Source organism: Topomyia yanbarensis, chromosome 3 (assembly GCF_030247195.1).
Source record: "Topomyia yanbarensis strain Yona2022 chromosome 3, ASM3024719v1, whole genome shotgun sequence".
Taxonomy (NCBI): domain Eukaryota; kingdom Metazoa; phylum Arthropoda; class Insecta; order Diptera; family Culicidae; genus Topomyia; species Topomyia yanbarensis.
Window position 1 is genome coordinate 204,966,283 of NC_080672.1, and position 20,734 is coordinate 204,987,016.

The following is a 20,734-nucleotide window of genomic DNA, read 5'->3' on the forward strand; positions in this document are numbered from 1 at the left end:
TAAAACTGAAAAATTCGTGGAAGCAAATTTATTTATTTATTTATTTATTTATTTATTTATTTAAGGAAATACTTGTAGAGTAAGGACTTCTCCTTCTTTGGTTCTACAATCAGAATTCATTTGACCACATACTAATTATTACTAATTCAATTTCATTCATCTTATTACAAATTAAATTTAAATTAAAAACTAATTTAAAAACTAATTCCTTTCTCTTAACCAATCCAAACACTCCCGATGGAACCGCTCACGAGATTCAATATTTTTAATGTCAATTGGAAGCTGATTCTACAAATTGACTGCTCGCACAAAGAACGAGTCTCTATAATGCGTTGTGTTAAGCCGTGGTAAAATAAAGTTCCTAGTCCGTGTACTACCAACCGAATTTAGTTTAGCTGATAAATAATCAGGGCCTTGGTGAATTATTTTGTGTAGTGTAAGACAGTATCGTACCTTGAAGAAAATATGGAAAGGGCATCCGAGCAATTGGTCATGGAGATGAGAAACACTTGAAAACCTCGGTATATTGAATACCCAACGAATGCATCCATTGAGCACAATTTTTAATCTATTCAAAGCGGCGGCAGAGGCATTCGCTGTTAACTCAATGCCATTGGTTAGATGCGGGAGTAGAAGGGATTTGAAAAGCTTTATTTTGACCGCAATAGGTGCCATACTTGCTGTAAGTCTAAGATGACGTAAACTAGCATAGATTTTAGCACACTGCCCATTAATATGATCATCCCATTCTAGGTTTTGTTGGAAAACAATACCTAAATTTGAAACCTTTTCGACGTAGACAAGAACTTCATTATTGAAAATGATATCCGGTAATTGCGGGCGTTGCTGACGTCTCGTAATAAACATTATTTTTGATTTAGTAGTATGGATTGGGAGTAAATTACGTGCTGACCAACGATTTATATTATCGATATCAGAATTTATTAACCTTGACATTTCAATTATAGTTGTATCGTGAGAGCACAGATATAGTTGGACGTCATCATTGGTCTTTCAAAAACGTCACCTTCTAGGGCACCCACCTTAGCTAAGGAGTCCGCCTTCTCATTGCCCGGAATGGACCAATGAGAAGGGACCCACACCAAGGTAATCTGGAAAGATTTATCAGATAAAGCACTCAGTAGCTCCCGTATTTTCCCCAAAAAAATACGAGGAGTTCTTTCCATGTTTCATCGAGCGAATAGCGTCAATAGAACTCAGACTATCCGAGACGATGAAGTAATGGTCTGCGGGTAATGTTTCAATGACTCCAAGGGTATACTCAATAGCAGCTAGTTCTGCGGCGTAAACTGAAGCGGGGTCACTGAGTTTGTTGGAGGCGGTGAACTTTTGATTGAAAATACCGAAGCCAGTGGACCCTTCAAGGTTTGATCCGTCAGTATAAAACATCTTAGAACAGTCGACTTCTCGGAATTTATTATAAAAATGTTTGGAACCACTTGTGGGCGTATGTGGTCCGGAATTCCACTAATCTCGTCTTTCATGGATGTGTCGAAGAAAACAGTAGATTCAGAAGTATTTATGAAATGCACACGGTTGGGATTGTAAGAAGAAGGATTAATATTTTGCGCCATGTAGTCAAAGTACAGGGACATAAAACGGGTCTGAGAATTGAGCTCAACAAGCCTTTCGAAATTTTCAATCTCCACCGGGTTCAAGATATCGCATCGAATGAGCAATCGATATGATAGTTCCCAAAATCGATTTTTCAGCGGGAGAACGCCTGACAGGACTTCGAGACTCATTGTATGGGTCGACTGCATGCACTCTAAGGTGATACGCAAACAACGATACTGAATTCTTTCGAGTTTGAGGAAATGTATGTTCGCGGCGGAGCGAAAGTAGAAGCATACGTATTCCATTACCGACAGTATCGTTGTTTGATACAACCTAATTAGGTCTCCTGGGTGGGCACCCCACCACGTTCCGGTTGTTGTACGAAGAAAGTTGATCCTTTGTTGGCATTTCTGTTTCAGATACCTAATGTGGCATCCCCAAGTACCTTTCGAGTCGAACCAGACCCCTAGATATTTTACTGTGAAGACCTGAGCTATAGTTTGACCCATTAGTAGAAGCTGTAATTATGCTGCTTCACGCTTCCTAGAAAATACAACTAGCTCAGTTTTCCGTGGAGAATTCGATACCCAGCTTAATAGCCCAAGCAGACAAATTGTCCAAGGTATTCTGTAATGGTTCTTGTAGATCGACAGCTTTGGGTCCCGTTACAGAAACCACGCCATCGTCTGCAAGTTGCCTTAACGTGCAGGAATTGTCAAGACATTCATCAATGTAGTTGACATAGAAATTGTATAATAGAGGGCTTAGACATTAGCCCTAGGGAAGGCCCATGTAACTAAACCGTGATGTCGATAAGTCACCATGCGAAAAATGCATGTGCTTTTCCGACAACAAGTTTAGTAAAAAGTTGTTTAAAGTCGCTGAAAGACCATGCTCGTGCAGCTTCTCTGAAAGAATGCTGATAGAAACTGAATCAAAAGCCCCCTTTATATCTAGGAACACTGATGCCATCTGCTCTTTGCTAGTATAGGCCATTTGAATTTCGGTTGAGAGCAACGCAAGACAATCGTTCGTCCCTTTGCCTTTGCGAAAGCCAAATTGTGTATCTGACAGTAAGCCATTTGTTTCGGCCCAATTGGCGAGGCGGAATAGAATCATTTTCTCAAGCAACTTCCGGATACAGGACAGCATTGCGATCGGTCGATACGAATTGTGATCGGAGACTGGTTTTCCTGGTTTTTGGATGGCGATAACCTTCACTTGCCTCCAATCGTGTGGGACAATGTTAGCCTCAAGAAACTTATTAAATAAGTTCAACAAGCGTCGCTTGGCAGAGAGAGAGAGAGAACTCCATCATCGAAAAAGGTGTTTCGTTCGCGTTATCGTGAGGGGACGCAGCGCAGTAGATCTTCTGTGCCGGGGCGGAATCCGGACAAACCTTCTTGGCGAAATCGAATATCCAAAGGTTTGAATATTCCACGCTCTCATTAGTACTGTTTCGGTTTCGCATACGTCGGGCTGTTCCCCAAAGAGTGCTCATCGATGTTTCTCTCGTTAATCCGTCGACGAACCGGCGCCAATAATCGCGTTTCTTGGCTTTCATCAAACTCTTCATTCGCTTGTCTAACGTCGCGTACTGTTGAAAACTAGCGGGTAGCCCGTCATTCCGGAAGGTCTTAAACGCGGCGGCCTTCTATGCGTACACGTCTGAGCACTCTTTATCCCACCAGGGATTGGGAGAACGTTTTTGTATGCTCGCGCCGGCTACTGGCTTAGTCTGAGCTTGATTCGCGCTGTCGAGAATCAAGCCAGCCAAAAATCTGTACTCTTCCTTCGGAAAAAGTTCTTGGGTAGATTCGATGTTGTCGGATATCGCGGCCGCATAGCTTTTCCATTCGATATATCGTGTGAGGTCATACGATATATTTATAGATTCCAATGGTCTTGAGCTGTTGGTGATCGAGACTACGATCGGCAGATGGTCGCTACCGTGGGGATCAGGGATTACTTTCCACGCGCAATCCAACTATAGCGAGGTCGAGCAAAGGAATAAATCTAATGGTGTCATTTCACCCGTGTTTAGAATTGTCATATTGAATTTGTCGCAAATATTGTGAATTAAAGAAGAACGGTTATCATCATAAAGGCAACCCCATTCCGCACCGTGAGAGTTAAAGTCTCCTAAAACAAGTCGCGGTGCAGGCAGGGATTCTATGATGTCATGTAGCCGGCGGTGCCCAATCGCGGTGTTGGGGGGAATATATATGGAAGCTATGCAAAGATCTTTGCCTTTGATTGTTACATGACAAGCGACAATTTCAATGCCTGGTATTAATTTAGGTTAATTCTGTAGAAGGAATAGCACTTTTTGATCCCCAAAAGTACTCCTCCGTAGGAAGTATCTCGATCCAAGCGAATAGTATTAAAATAGTGGAAGTTAAGGTTTATATCGGAAGTTAACCAAGTTTCACATAAAGCGAATGCATCGCATCTCAAGCTATTTATTAAAAATTTGAAAGAATCTATTTTTGGGATGATACTGCTGCAATTTCACTGCAGAACAGTGATCAAATCCGTGACCTTGTTCGATGAGTTAGCCATCGAAGGATACAATCGCTGAAAGGAGGGGCCATTTCGCAGTCAACTGCTTTAAAAATGTTCTTACTGTAGGTAGAAGAGCTAACAACAGACTTTTAATAGGATCAGTTATATTGAAAGTTTTTATTATCCACTCCACAATGTCCGAGAGTAATTCCAGTACCGCGATTATTCTCGAACTGAAACAGAGGAACACTTGGGATTTTTGATGTTCCGGGAAGTGCTGGGAACTCCTTTTCTGAGTTCAATCCTCCGAGACCAGGAGCTACTTGCTGCGGCTTGGTTGCAACACTTCCAAGAGATGTCACTTTCGGAGCCCCGTCTAGGGACACATTCTGGCCTTTACAAGGAACTTTAGGAGAGGAAATGTTCCTCCTCTTCCTATAACTTCTAGGCACCCTAGTAGTTGTTCCCTCTTGTGGGTCATCAGCTTCGCCCTAGTTAGGAGGCAAGTGAGCATAGATGTTTGTTGAGGTTGGTAGCTTAGCTTTCTTTAGCATTTCTGCGAAAGAATGTTCGGATCATCCCGCAAGGGAACGTTTTAGTTTATCCCCGCGTAGTTTGTACGCGGGACATACCGAGATATCATGCAGAATCTCTGCACAGTAAGGACACTTCTCAGCATTCTTACTGCACGAATCATCCACATGATTCTCCCCGCATTTTCCACAGCGGGCCTTATTGCTACAATGGGTGGCTGTGTGATCCAATTGTTTACACTTTGTGTAAACATGTGTATCATGACCCGCGGTACAAACAGATGCACAGGCAGACGAACCTTGTGCAAGAGGACGTAATTTGGCAAATCGGTACCAGCGAAGGTCACCCGATAAGAGTTTGATTGGGGGTACGTTTTTGAATCATCCCCCGCAACTACTACTGAGTGCAAACGCTTGCACTCTAGTATTTTTACTGGCTGAAGTAAGCGGTCTCCAAAACGGCTAACCCCGTACTCCAGCAGATCCTCGCATGTCAAATTCTCATCGGTGACAACACCTTCAGACTGTACTTTTACAGCTGGAATATACACTTAGTAGTCCTTCGTAAAGTGCTCGCAGCAAGCAATATCGCTGGCCTGCTTTGAATTAGCCAACACGACCCTGACCCTGTCTGAGCGGACCTTTCTTATTTCGGTCACAGCCGAGAACCGTTCTGTCAGGTCTTTTGAAATCTGTAATAGATTCAGCGATTTTGTTTTGGGCCGAAAGAAGATCACAAAGGGACCGGCCGAGAGCTCTGGATATTGTTTGGGTCGGGGGAGAGCTTTGGGAGTCGATTCGACCTCCATTCGGCCGTCCGAGGAGGGGACCATCGACACTGTCGACGCACGGGGTTAGCACCCGCGCATACGGGAATAAGCCGTAAATGTGTCAAAAGAGGTAGATTTTATTTATCTGTAAATTTGTTTCCCACGACGCTCCAGTCCAGCTTATATAGCTGGCTATTGTTCAATCCTCACTATGCGAACAAAAGGCTGAGGAATGCAGCCTAACGGTTAACACACGCACAAAAGAAGTCCAAATCCTCGTCCAAAAAAACGTCCAAAACCTCGGGAGGTAGAGAATGTGCAAGATAACCTTGAACGGGGATTAGTACGATTCTTTATCTAATACCGACGGACTGGAAAAAAACACTTGCTTCTCGATAGACCGCTCGTAAACGAATGAGTCAGCTAGTGTCGGGTACAAAGAGAGCAAATCTGTATGAGTTCTTCAATAAAATTATCTAGATCCGTCCTTATTTTTTCATTTCCTTCTTTAAAATTATTTATGCGAATCCTCATGGAGCTTTTTTGTAATAGTAAGTTTTATTCTTTGATTTTCACTTATTGCAATGTATTATTAACACCTAATCTACGCGACATTAAATATGTTGCATTCCTATTACCTATCACCATATGGCATATTCAAATTCTCACAAAAAACCAACTTAATCCACAGCAGTGAGATGAGACATTTCTTACACATGCCACTGTTGGATCATTCATTAGTTTGCAGAACTCGTTCATCAGTTCGCAGTTTCTAGCTCTGCATAAAACCTCGAATAAACTGAAAAAATATAGAAAATCAATAAAACAAACTAAAGAATAAAGCAAAAAAAAATAAACAAAAATGTTTTCAAATTCATTAAATGAGTACAATGAATAATATAAATCATATTAATAAAATACGTAAATCAAATTACATTAGCTCATTAAATGACAAATTAGGCAACATTTAAAAATAGTTATAAAATTAATTGAACAAATTAAATTAACTCAAACTAACAAATTGAATGAAATAAATAAGAGGAATGACTGATTATGAAATGAATAAAATTAAAGAAATGAACAAAATAAATCAAATTAATCAATTGAATCAAATGAATTAAATGAATTAAATGAATCAAATGCTCCGAATGAATCAAATGAATCAAATGAACCAATTGAAACAAATGAATCAAACGAATCAAATGGATAGAATGAATTTAATTAATCCAGTGAATACAATGAATCAAATGAATGAAATGGATAAAATGAATAAATAGAACAAACGAATCAAATAAACAAAACAAATAGAGTTGATAAAATGAATCCACAGTAGAAGAAAATGAATTGATTGAAGAGAAAAATTAAGCGATGTTAAAAAGTTATAAATTATAGAATAAAAAATAAATTGTGTCAAATAAATAATTTGGACGGAATGAATAAATCTGAAAAATTATTAAAATGAAGAAACTGAAAACACAACACACAAATTGGAAAAAAAACCGAATAGAATGCATAGAAGGAAAACAATGAATAAAATAAGATAATAAATGGTATGAATAAAATGTACAAAAAAAATAAACTGATCAGAGTGAATCCAAATAATAAAACGAAAAAATAGATTAAATGAACCCAAATGAACAAAATGAATAAAACGAATGCTGAATGAAATACATAATTAAAATGCAAATATCACAAACTTAAAATTAGTCAAATGTTCAAAATGAATAAAATAAACAAGACGAATAAAATCCATGAATTGAAGAAACTGAAAAAAAAACTATTTAAAATGAAATTAAAAATCGTTTTTGAATAGAGTAAATTAATAAACCGGATTACACGAATTTGAGAACTATTGTATCAGAAAATTATGAATTGTTTTTGAAAATCCCATCATCTGTAAAATGGCTAATTAGTATGTAATGATCTTTCTAACGTTTTCATTCTTTTTGGTTTTCACCTTTTTGTTTTCGTTTTTCTTTTCTTGGCGGCGTCGTTTAAGATTATCTACGTTTCTACGTTATTAATGGACCTTAATTAGTTATAAGGAACCTGGAACGATCAATTTGTTTTGGAATTCAATATTGGATAGTAAAGTAAGACAAGGTCACATGTGCTTTCAAACCCTTTAAACAGAGAGCGACAGACGGAGAATACGATTTGTGAATGGGAAAGGTAGACATTTCAAAGTTTTCATTTGCATTGACGTAAATAGTGTGAAGCTATGCTATGTCGATAGCACAAAAGCCATTCAGTTGATTATAATGCAATCTCTTTCCAGTCATCCTTATAGCTTGTATATTATTTCGATTGGAATTTTCGTTCAGGAAATATGGATAAATAAGTGCTAAACAAACCAATACTACGAAAAAGAAATGGTTCTAATTTGCAGGATAAGTATTTAATTTGTTGAAAATGCAAGATGCCAATGAAAGTGTCACTAGATATAATACTGCTCTTGATGGATAGACATACTTGACATGACAAATCTTAATTTTCTGCGAATAAATATGTTTCTAGTTACATTGGTCATGAAAACATAACACTGCTCTTGATGGATAGACATACTTGACATTACAAATCTTAATTTTCTGCGAATAAATATGTTTCTAGTTACATTGGTCATGAAAAGGGTACCTTCGGGTTCATTTGTTGTTACACAGTAATGTGTAATGTAAAGTAATACTCTGTATGTAACGGTCTCATTTTCAGATAGTGAAAATTGGTAAGCGAGGAATAAAAATACAAAATGTTTAATATCTTCGCCGCTCGTGAACGGATTTTGACAATTTATAGCTTGTTAGAAAGGTATTTTCATAGGCTTTCTACTTCTACCTACGCGATGAGGTCGCCTTGTTCAAAAGTTATTCGCCTAGAGCACGTTTTGTTTTGACAAAATCACCTATATCTCGGAAAGTAAACATATCGAAAAACAAAAAATAATAGTGTCAAATGGTCACGTTGGGCCTTTCATTTTAAACTAGTTTAATTAAGATCGGTTCAGCCATTGCTGAGATAATTACATAACATTTTGTACATACATACATATACACATACAGACATTGTCTCAATTTGTCGAGCTGAGTCGATTGGTGTATGAAACCCGGCCCTCCGGGCCTCGGATAAAAGTTTTCAAAGTTTGAGTGAATCCTATATATTTCTTTTGTAAGAAATGTAAAACGTTTCTGGTCTCGAGGTCTCATCTCTGGGTGCGCGAGAAATGCTGCTGTGTAAAGTTGAAATAAAAAAGTTGTGGCGCGAGGTTTTCGTTTGCTTTAGGATTGTATACCCGAAGAAGAAACAGCATTATACTCTTTTTCTACTTTGAAATATTCTCCCCGCGGATTCCTTAGACATCGTCTCCATTTCTCATCGCTTTGCAAGCCTCAGACGTCTGCTTGCTACAGGCATTTTTTACCATCTTCCCACGCCACGCTGCTACTGCATTATACCAGTCGAACCAGCTTTACTGTGCTACTTTATTTTTGCTTTATTCTTGAAGTATTGAGTGACGAATGAGAGAACCATCAATAGCAGCCGTTCTAGGTTTCCAGATGGTGAAATATAAAAAAAAGGTTTCGAAGCATTTGGGATTTTTTTGGATAGGTTTAAAAAAGATGCCCTTGAAAAGATAATTCGCTTATAAGCCAAATGCCATATAGACTTCAATAGATTTTATTAAGAAATTTGTCAATGTATTGAAGAGAAGCGCTCTTTGCAATAACGAAAGTTCTTGAAAGATGGATGATAAGCATTCTACAAAAATGAATATGCAAAACATCGCATCGTTAGCACTATAAAACCAACTTAAAACTAACTTTGAATCAGTGTTGAAAAGCTCGAATATGTTTTTAATGTAGTATATTTGTTTTATTTGTTCTGTTGAGTGAATGTACCCTCACATTCACCAACTTCGTGTGAATTATCAGAAATAGCTGCAATGGCGTTAGAGGAATGTTGTGGTTAAGCGTAAGCATCATTTTCTTAAATTAGCTGTAATTACTATAAGCAATAATAGGCTAACTCATACTAATCATTATTCCTATTGCTACCATGTGCGTTCAAGTTTTTCGATCTTCGTCTTTTTGGGGTAATTTATATGGTATTCATCGCGTTGAGAACCCCGTGTTCTAGATGTAGTTTGACAGATCCAAATTATCCGACGGCTTGTCATTTTGGAACAAATTTACATCACAGCGTTGCGAACAGACTAAGAATTTTAGTTAACAGATGTTACACAAAATTTTAACTATATAACTGACGACGTTATAAACAGTAGAAGTTACAGTTTGCTGTTCAACAGAATCTGCCGCGTGCTAAATGATTGATACCGCAATGTGCTGAACGCAAGTTTGAAGATGCCCGTTTGTCGAGTTCGGGTGGGATGTAGCTAGGACAAAAAATATCTTTACAGATTATTGAAGGTGCAACTTTCCGCGTCATTTGACATATTTTTTGATTTTTTATAGCGCCGAGAACACGAAAATATTTTAAATTGTTTATTACAAATGTACATAATATATATATATATATATATATATATATATATATATATATATATATATATATATATATATATATATATATATATATATATATATATATATATATATATATATATATATATATATATATATATATATATATATATATATATATATATATATATATATATATATATATATATATATATATATATATATATATATATATATATATATATATATATATATATATATATATATATATATATATATATATATATATATATATATATATATATATATATATATATATATATATATATATATATATATATATATATATATATATATATATATATATATATATATATGTATATATATATATATATATATATATATATATATATATATATATATATATATATATATATATATATATATATATATATATATATATATATATATATATATATATATATATATATATTCATATAATAGTGCAAAAATCTTTCTATAAGTGTGTAAAATTTCATTTTGTGTTACTATGTTTTAATTGCCGCAAGGTTCTACTGTATCGATTTTGTTGGCTATTTTCGGCAAATTTGAGACTAAGAGAAACGAAAGCAATGAAATTGAAAGACAGATAGGTATTCTACAGCGAATCAGTTATAAACTTAGAACGGAAAACTAGAACTAGGCAGGCTCATATAGGCATAATCGAAAGGTAATATGAAGAATTCTTTGCCTTCTGCACAGTAGCAGTTGAGCGTTGCACCCAAGTCTACCGCATGGTCTATGGTAGAACATAATGTTTTACCGACAAATTTTATAGACATCTGTGGGGATAATATAGCTATCATTTGGGACTAAGTTTGCGAAAATCGGCCCAACCATTTCCGGGAAATTGATGTGATTTCGTTAATTTTGAAAGATGGCCGCTGTTCCCGGGCACTTCCGGAACCGTCTATGTAGCCAACGAAAGTTTGGTTGGCCGTCGGTTCCGCCGGGGCATCCAGAACCGATGAAGGTGGCCAATATGGCAAAAGAGACTTTGAATGGATGTTAGTGACCTAATACTACTAATCAAAGCATTTGTGGTCATATTTTGGAAAATTTTTCGCCTTTATACATTCATTGCAGAATTTATTAAAATCGACAATTTTCTACGTGATCGTACGCATCACCCTGTAATTCCGGAACCGGAAGCCGGATCCATTAGAAATTCAATGGCAGCCTATGGGAATGCTGTACCTTTCATTTGAAATCTAAGTTTGTAAAAATCGAGAAAAAATTCGCTGAAAATCTTTACATTATCTTAGGAACGTGGTATGTTCCCCCGGGGCGTCAAAAACCGTCATAGTTGGCCAATATGGTCGAAGCGTCTTCGGTGGGTCATTAATGATCTAGACATGCAAAGCCAAGTAATGTTGCTCATATTTTCATATATATATTGCATCATTTGGACATCATGGTGGCACCAGTTTATATGGAAATTTGCTGTGTGATCGTACTCTTCAACCCGTAACTCCAAAACACAAAGTCGGATCAATAAAAAATCAATAGCAACCGATGGGAAGGCTGTACTTTTCATTTGAGACTAAATTTGTGCAAATCGATCCAGCCATCTCTGAGAAAAATCGGTGAGATTGTTTGCCACATACATACATCCATACATACACATATACACACACATACTGACATTTTACAATCTCGACGAACTGAGTCGAATGGTATAAGAGATTTGGCCCTGTGGGTCTTAGTTAAAAGTCGAAATTTCGTCCGATTGCATATTTGCAACAAAATATTTATACCAAAAGTTACACTCCATGTCCCCTATACAAAAAAAAATAATTTTCATGACAATCGGCGATTTTGTGGAATTTTTGAGGCTCACTTGACGAGGTTTGACTCTGTTATCATTTCCACTTCCAAAAGTGGTTAGATACCTCAAAATTTATGCCAACAGTGCGTGCTTAGTAGCTCTCTAATCGTATGTCTCGATACATTATGCCAGAAATTTCCATTTGGAAAGTTATACACAAAAATTTTTGTTGTGGCAAGGACATCTTCAGTTTTGAGACTAAAAACCGTAAAAACTATGAAAGTTAAACTTTTGTAGTAACAATTGTGGTTGTGTGATAGTTTTATAGCCACTCATAAAGCTTAGATTGCACTTGTAGCGTGCTATAAAACTTAAATTGTTCCTTAAGTTGGGTAATACGATTACCCAAGTCATTTCGTCGCTGTTGTGTTATAACAAACGCAATTTTGTTCATTTCGAGAAAAACGATTTTTAAAGTTCGAGATTAAATATCTTGAAGCTTATAAATGGTAGAAACAATACAGAGAAGACAATTGATGCTTCTATCTACTCTATATTACTCTCTCAATTATTATGAAGATCGGTTGACTATATTGAGAGTTTTTGCCAAAACTGTTAACAAAAATCGCACTCACACGTGTCATAAGTGTATATCGATAACAAAATTTGTATGACGTATCATAATTGTGCATGGAATTTTTTATACAAATAAAGCATCAAGTATTAACTTTTCTCGTATCTTTGGCTTAATTTGGACTATAAACAAGGAAATTAGTCAAGGAATCTAAAAAAAAATTGATTACAGTATTGCCAAACATGCTATATTTCCAGTTTAAAACTTAAGCTGCGTTTTCTCATAATTCGTGTATTTTTATTTTTAGAACACTTGTATCTCTAATATGATCCACATTTGGTTTCAATGTTTCCTTCATATGAGTCATGATAGACTCCACTTCATCGCTACAAACACACGCGCATTATCGAAGGGAATGTTATACAATTTAATATACCAAACTGGAACAGAGAGAATTTTTTGTAATAATTCAAAATGCAGCTGTCGTTGAAAAGTTGGCTGTCGACGCGCGCTATTGATCCCATCATACTTTCACGCGGTCAGGCGCCTTACCATGTGAGGTACTCTCGGGCATTCTCTACTTTAAAATATATGCTGGTACCTGTTCCCGGCAATAAGTGGCATCTAAAGTGTGCCAAGATGTGCTTCACACTTGTAACAGGAGGATACCAAACCACGCTAACTTTGTGTGCCTCGCTGAATAAGATATACTCCACAAGTGTTATACTGGCTTGATCTGAAAATATGTAGCCGCAGTCAGTACCACACTGTTTATCTACAAATCAATAGTTTACAGCTTACTGATCCTCAAGTAATGAATTCCGCGTTTTTTCACTTCTTTCAGCTCGTTGCACTCCTGGATGTGATGAACAACACGGACACTGTAGCAAGCCAAACGAATGCATGTAAGTAGGTTTTGTTGTTAGATTCGGTTAAAATTACAGTAGGAAAGAATGCGCCGGTGATTGAGTGGTAAGCGTGATTGCTTCATACCCCGGTAAGTTTGAATTCAATATTGTTGAATTTATTCTGAGTTGAAAAGTTTCTGGTCACTTATTCCTACGGAAGGATTCCCGGTCTATGTGTTTGATGGGTCGATATCTAATGTGCGGATATTGGAATCGCTTCTATGGTCTCGGTGATAGGTGTTCAATGCGAACAGAGACCGACGGAAAATAAGTTTGTATGAAAATGTATCTTCTATGAAGTTTTCACTTCAATTTTTTTGTCATTTTTTTTCTTTCATAAATTAGAAAGGCTATGCAAATAGACGAATAAGAGGTAATATCACCATGTTGGGCGAGTTGAGCACTCCTATTTTAGGAAACTGCGCAATTTCAGATGTTTTATGAGAATGGTTTGCAAATCATTAAATGTTCAATTACTAAAACCAACGAGTTACGACAATCTGTCGGGAGGTCACAAAACTAAACAAGGTTTTAAAAGTCAATCTATAGAAAATATATGAATATTTCACCTCTTTCTAACTATTTCAAACCTAAAAGTAATTTACAACTGTTGTACTTTATACAAAGAAACTTTTGTTAATAGTTCTACAGCATAGAGTTTAATAAGCACCACGGAAAAATCTATGACCTTGTGCATTAAATTTCGGGTAGTTATATTTATGTAAGTAATATGCTAAATTTTGTTACATATGCTAAAACTAAACAAGGTTTTAAAAGTCAATCTATAGAAAATATATAAATATTTCACCACTTTCTAACTATTTCAAACCTAAAAATAATTTACAATTGTTGTACTTTATGCAAAGAAACTTTTGTTAATAGTTCTACAGCATAGAGTTTAATGAGCACCACGCAAAAATCTATGACCTTGTGCATTAAATTTCGGGTAATTATATTTATGTAAGTAATATGCTAAATTTTGTTACATATGAGGGATGGGGAATTGGCTAGACGTATTAATGTTTTACTGATTAGTCTACATTCTCCTCTCGCGCAACACAGGAGCCAAAACCCATCCCCTATAGCTATACCAGTGAAACTAGCAATCATTTTTACCTATAGCTTTGTTATCCAGTACAGGGTTGTTAATCGATAATTAATCGTCATCGTCAATAACGTTAACGTCAACGTCATCGGAAACTCCGTTAACGATAATGTATCGTCGGATTTATCGTCATCGTCGATAATTCATCGGTTATCGCGATACATTTTGCGTTACTTTCCCGTTTATTGGAGTTGAAATTTATGCGGTTAACTTTCAATTGTTTAGAAATAAATAACTATTGAAGGACATGTTGTTGGCAGTTTAAAATCAATAGTTTTGGGCATTTTCTATGCCCCACTGTGCCAAAATGGAATTTTATGTCAACTTTTAGGGAGAGTTTTATATTGTAGGGAAAGTTATTGGCATTTGACAGTTTTGGACATTTTTGATACACAGGGGGTTCGACGATGTGTCAAAATGGATTTTTCAACTTTTGAGGAAAGTTTATTATATTGAAGAAGTTATTGATAAGTGAAAATCAATAGTTTTGGGCATTTTCAATGTACCGTCGGTGCGTCAAAATAGAAATTTTTCAACTTTTCGCGAACTTTTTATATTGAAGGGCAGGTTGTTGGCAGTTGAAAATCGATAGTTTTGGTTTCAATTCACAGGAGGATCCACCAGTGCACAGTGTTTTCAAAGTGGCAAAAAGGCGACACAAATTCTTTGAACCACGAAAAACATTTTTTTAGCTATAGTGTCTTCAGCAAAGTTTATTTATATTTTTTTGCATTTAAAAAGTATTAGTTGGGTGATTAATCCCTCTAAAGCTAAGAAGCAAGTTTTTGTTTGATCATTTATGAAAATAAAAAAAACTTTATTTGGCAAAGTTGTTGAGAATATCTTAAATATTAACTTCACTGAAGAGACTATGTTTCTATCTGTCGATTTCAATTTACATTTGTGGAGATTTCTTTGATATGCCCCTGAAAATTGTTTTTTTTTTCAAGATACGTTTCCTGGTAATTTTGTATAATTTCAAAATGTTCCAAGATTTTGTACAGCATAAGAAAATACAGAATTTTTGTAATGTAAGTTAATTTGTATCTCTTACAACTTAGAAGTTATCAAATGTTTTAGTGTCCAAAAAGCAATATTTTGGTATGGAAGCCGCAAATTTCCGCAGACGAATACCAATAAGAATTGTTTTACAAACACTTAAAATCGTTTGGTGGGCTCTAGCCTACGTTCAAGTCAAATTCGAGTAAATTGCTTCTTTAGCATATTTTTCTTATCTTAGAGATGCAAAATATACAAAAATAATAATACTGTACTGTAAGACCTCCTTAAGGAAAATTTTTTACTAAATGGTCAGAACGGGTTGTGAGGATTTGTGAGGAGCCTAAAATTCGCCAAGGGGCTGATAAAAACGGGTCTTCGCTGTATTCAAAAACCTGTTTTAATGCACCAAGTGGTGCAATTGTGCCTTTCTTATTTCGTCGCTGTTGTGCTATCTTATGACAAGCGCCATTTAGCACATTTCGAGAAAAACGATTTTTAAAGTTTGAAATTGAATATCTTGAAAATTATAAATGGTATAAACAATCCAAAAAAGACAATTGATGCTTCTATCTATTCTGTACTAATCTCTCAAATATTACAAAGATCGGTTGACTATGATGCGAATTTTTACTATGAATGTAAACAAAAGTCGCACTCACACATATCATAGGCGTGTATTGATGATAAAATTTGTATGTCGTGTCATAATCGTTCATGGAAATTTTTCCATAGGAAAAAATCATCAATTTTTTACTTTTATTCATATCTTTGGTCTATAAACAATCGGTGAGATGCATTTTAAAGGAAATGAGTCAGGGAATCTAGAAAAAATAGTTATTTTTGGTTACAGTGTTGCCAAATATGCTATATTTTCAGTTTAAAACATAAACTGTCTTTTTCTCACAACTCTTGTATTTTCTATTGAAAATTTTTATGCCATTATGTTCCTCAGACATTTTTACACATAAAAACATCTAAAACTTCAATATAACTTGAGCAAATTCCTAGATACCGTGATTTGAAGCAAAAAACTTACAATTTCGCATCATGTTTCTCGCAACCAAATAGAATTTCAAAATTCTGAAAACGCCACTTTGTAGAGATTTTTCATACAAATAATGTGGCATATCTAACTCAGTTTACCCCAAAATGGCGTTTGTCATAAGATAGCACAACAGCGACGATTAGTCCAAACTACGATTCCATGGCTGGTTATGTTCAATACAACGGTGGAAATGAATATTACATGTTCAGTACGATTTGCACATACATACAATGGATCGACAGCCACGATCTTGAGATGCTATGTGTTGACACAAACATCGCTTGAAACCAGTGGCGGATCAAGGAAGAGGATCCGGGGGGTCCGGACCCTGTCGAAAATTTTCAACTTGTTAAGAAATTTTAAACTAGTTTCAATTTTAAAGTAGCAACCCCTCATTGCATACTCCTAGCTACGCCTAAAAAGTAAAAAAAATCGGCCGGGATTAGGTTGTCGATTTTTTGAGTGATTGTATAACCTTTCTATTTGAGAAAGGCAAAAAGGTGCCAAAGTCCAAAAAAGTCAATTTTCGTCAAAAAAAATTTCGATATTACATCAAATCTCAACGTTTCATGCATTTTTAAGTCTTTTGGCATCCAAAATACAAATTCGATTTTCAAATATTCTCTTGTTATTTGAGTAACCAAAAGTGATACATAGTGCCACTCTGTTGTTAACTAATGCATTTATTTTTTCCAGCTGGTAAAATTCACGGGAAATAACATTTTTACATTTCTTATAAAAGAAATGTATAGAATTCGCTCATACTTTCAAGATTTTTTCCGAGGCCCGGAGGGCCGAGTCTTATATACCAATCGACTCAGCTCGACGATTTGGGACAATGTCTGTGTGTGTGTATGTAACGGACAAATTCTCATTCGTGTTTCTCAGCAATGGCTGAACCGATCTTATCCAAACCAATTTTAAATGAAAGAACTAAAAAACAGTATGAACGCTATTAATTTGTTTTTGATTCTGATGTTTAGTTTCCAAGATATGAATGTTTGAATGCGTAAAAATGGCGTTTTCTGCAGTTTTTTTTTAATTATCTGCCGAAACTTACATGACAGAATAACAATTTATATGTTTTTAGACAGCTTTAACGAATACCTTTCGAACAAGCTATAGATTGTTGAAATCGGACTATTATCAAAAGAGATATTAAACATTAAATACGGACGAAAGATTTTTATCATTTCCCATTGCCAGAAATATGACCAAAAACCTATTTTAATCCACCTAGCGGTGCAATTGTGCCTTTCTCAATCATGAATCACGAGAATGTCCCAAAAGTCGATTTTTATAAAAAAATTTTTTTCGAAATAACATAAAATCTCGACGTTTCATGCATTTTAAAGATGTTTGGCATCAAAAATACGAATTCGATTTCTGAAATTTCATAGGGTCCCCCCTTTGAAAATAAATTAGAGTTCCGACTTATATGGGAATTTCATATGTGACCGGACGATTTTGTGTATATTTCCGGACCCATATAAGCGATCCGTACGAAATTTTATAGACATCTGTGGGGATATTATAGCTATCATTTGGGACTAAGTTTGTGAAAATTGGCCCAACCATTTCCGGGAAACTGATGTGAGTTCGTAAATTTTGAAAGATGGCCGCTTTTCCCGGGCACTTCCAGAACCGTCTATGGTGGTTAATGTAGTCAACGAAAGTTTGGTTGGCCGTCGGTGACCTAGAACAGCAAATTTAAGTTGTTTGAGAGACATTTTAGCGAAATTTTTACCTTTTTTGCTTTCATCGGAGTATCGGTTTGAATCACAATTTGCTATGTGATCGCACGCCACAACCTGTAACTCCGGAACCGGAAGTCGGATCGGGATGAAATTAAATAGCCATTTACGGGGACGCAATACCTTTCATTTGAGGCCAAGTTTAGTCGAATCGGTCTAGCCATCTCCGAGAAACCGATGTGACTGTTATTCTGAATTTAGATACTTCCGCCGGGGCTTCCGGAACCGAGGATGGTGGCCAATGTGGCCAAATAGACTTTGAATGGATGTTAGTGACCTAATACTAAAAATCGAAGCAGTTGTGGTCATATTTTGGAAAAATTTTCACCTTTATACATTCATTGCAGAATTTATTAAAATCGACATTTCCTGCGTGTTCGTACTTATCACCCTGTAATTCCGGAACCGGAAGTCGGATCCATTAGAAATTCAATAGCAGCCTATGGGAACGTTGCACCTTTCATTTGAGACTAAGTTTGTCAAAATCGGTTCAGCCATCTCTGAGAAAAATGAGTGACATTTTTAGTCACATACACACACACATACACACACACATACATACATACACACATACATACATACACACAGACATTTGCCGAACTCGACGAACTGAATCGAATGGTATATGTCACTCGGCCCTCTGGGCCTCCGTTAAAAAGTCGGTTTTCAGAGCAATTGCAATACCTTTCTATTGAGAAAGGCAAAACATGTAATCTATTATTAACGCCAAAACGGCTTATTTTAGGTCAATAGTATCTTCGGAGAATTTAATGGAGGTAATATGCCCTTTCTTTTGTGCTGTTGCTGATTAATCCCCCTATGAGTGAGATATTTTCACAAATTTTCTTGGAAGTGATTATATCTAAATGATGTCTTCAGCAAATTTGTAGCTCTTACTTTTGCGAATAGCTTTACTGAAGACTTCAAATATCTATTTTGAATACTTTAAAAGTTATGGCTTGTTGTTTGTTGCTTACTCTTTGTTGGCTATTTATTGTCCAATATAGTAATAATCCATTGAAATAAGCCAAACATTATTTCGATAAAACGAATTTTTTATTTCATTTTTCTATCTACAACCGCTAGAAATAATCACCGAACACTTCCAAGTTGTCTGGAAGGAACTTGATAACTTATCAGTGTAAAAATGTTCATTTGTGCGAACCTTCTGACTGCAATTTTTCTAACTTATAACCATCGGATCGATCTGAAACATATCGAAAAAAGAAAAGCGAAATAAATAACCCCAAGCAACGGCATAGCCAAGAGAAGGTTTTGTAGTTTAACGCCATACAACCCCCCCCCCCCCCACCACACCCAAAAAAAATATTGGATTGAAGTTGAAAATTTATTGATGCAGACTGATTTAATTTAATAATACAATAACAATTATCTGATCCGTAGATTGATAACCTGTTGTTGTAAACATCATGAGGACTTTTGATAAATTGTCGGAATGGGGTCCTGATATGTAACTGATCTGTTGGTCTTGATTTCACAGTTGTCTAATAGCATCAATATCAAATTCCTGCCTGAAAACATTCCAATAGAAAATTCCAGAGTTCTGTAATCAATAATAATCCTCAGATTTCTTTTCAAATTGAGCTCGCTTTTGTAGAGATGTACTGTAATATGGGTCTTTATTTAATAGAAAGCGAAGTTAAAATTGATTTAATGTCTATGAAACATAGAACTGCTCACCAAAACATTGCATAACTTTCAACATTTGCTAAAAATGTTCTTGCCTTTCTCATTCACTCTAAAATTCGTCAATCTAATCCCGATCCGGAGAGCCGAGTGTCATATGCCAATCGACTCAGTTCGTCGAGATCGGAAAATGTCTGTGTGTATGTATATGTCTGTATGCGTGTATGTGTACACGTGGAAAAAAAAAATTTGACCTCTGTTTCTCAGAGATGGCTAGACCGATTTGCACAAAGTTAGTCTCAAATGAAAGGTACAACCTTCCCATCGGCTGCTATTGAATTTTCTATTGATTGGACTTCCGGTTCCGGAGTTACGAGTTGAAGAGTGCAATCACACAGCAAATTCCCATATAAACTGAAATGAAAAATTTTCAAAATCAAATTTGTATTTTGGATGCCAAATGACTTTAAAATGCATGAAACATTAAAATGCGTGACAAAAATTGACTTTTTTGGACTTTGGCACATTTTTGCCTTTCTCATATAGAAAGGTTATGCAATCACTCTAAAAATCGTCAATGATACCGGCCCGGAGAGAATATGCAGTGAGGGGTTGCTACTTTAAAATTAAAACTAGTTTAAAATTTGTTAAGTTGAAATTTTTCGGCAGGACCCGGATCTCCCGGATCTTTCTCCATAATCCGCCGCTGGTTTCAAGCGATGTTTCAGTATCACATAGTATCTCAAGATCGTGGCTGTCGATCCGTTGTATGTATGTGCAAATCGTACTGAACATGTAATATTCATTTCCACCATTGTATTGAACATAACCAGCCATGGAATCGTAGTCTGGACAAATTAGACAAGCACAATTGCACCACTAGGTGGATTAAAACAGGTTTTTATTTTGGGAATGCGTCGAGTTGAGACGAAAACGTAATATGATTAATAACGAGGATAACACTTTCCGAATGTAGAGAGAAATTTATGAAAAATGACGATTTCCATTCG

At 35.9% G+C, this 20,734-nt stretch overlaps 1 protein-coding gene across 2 annotated transcripts in view; it reads left to right on the forward strand.

Annotated features, from left to right (window-relative positions):
• LOC131687075 (neurogenic locus protein delta) overlaps positions 1–20,734 on the forward strand; it is a 419,636-nt gene that overhangs the window by 291,472 nt on the left and 107,430 nt on the right. For both annotated transcript variants that reach the window (XM_058971118.1, XM_058971117.1), the window contains exon 5: positions 13,108–13,168. In XM_058971118.1, the coding sequence (XP_058827101.1) occupies positions 13,108–13,168 (61 nt within the window). The remainder of the gene's footprint in view (positions 1–13,107; positions 13,169–20,734) is intronic.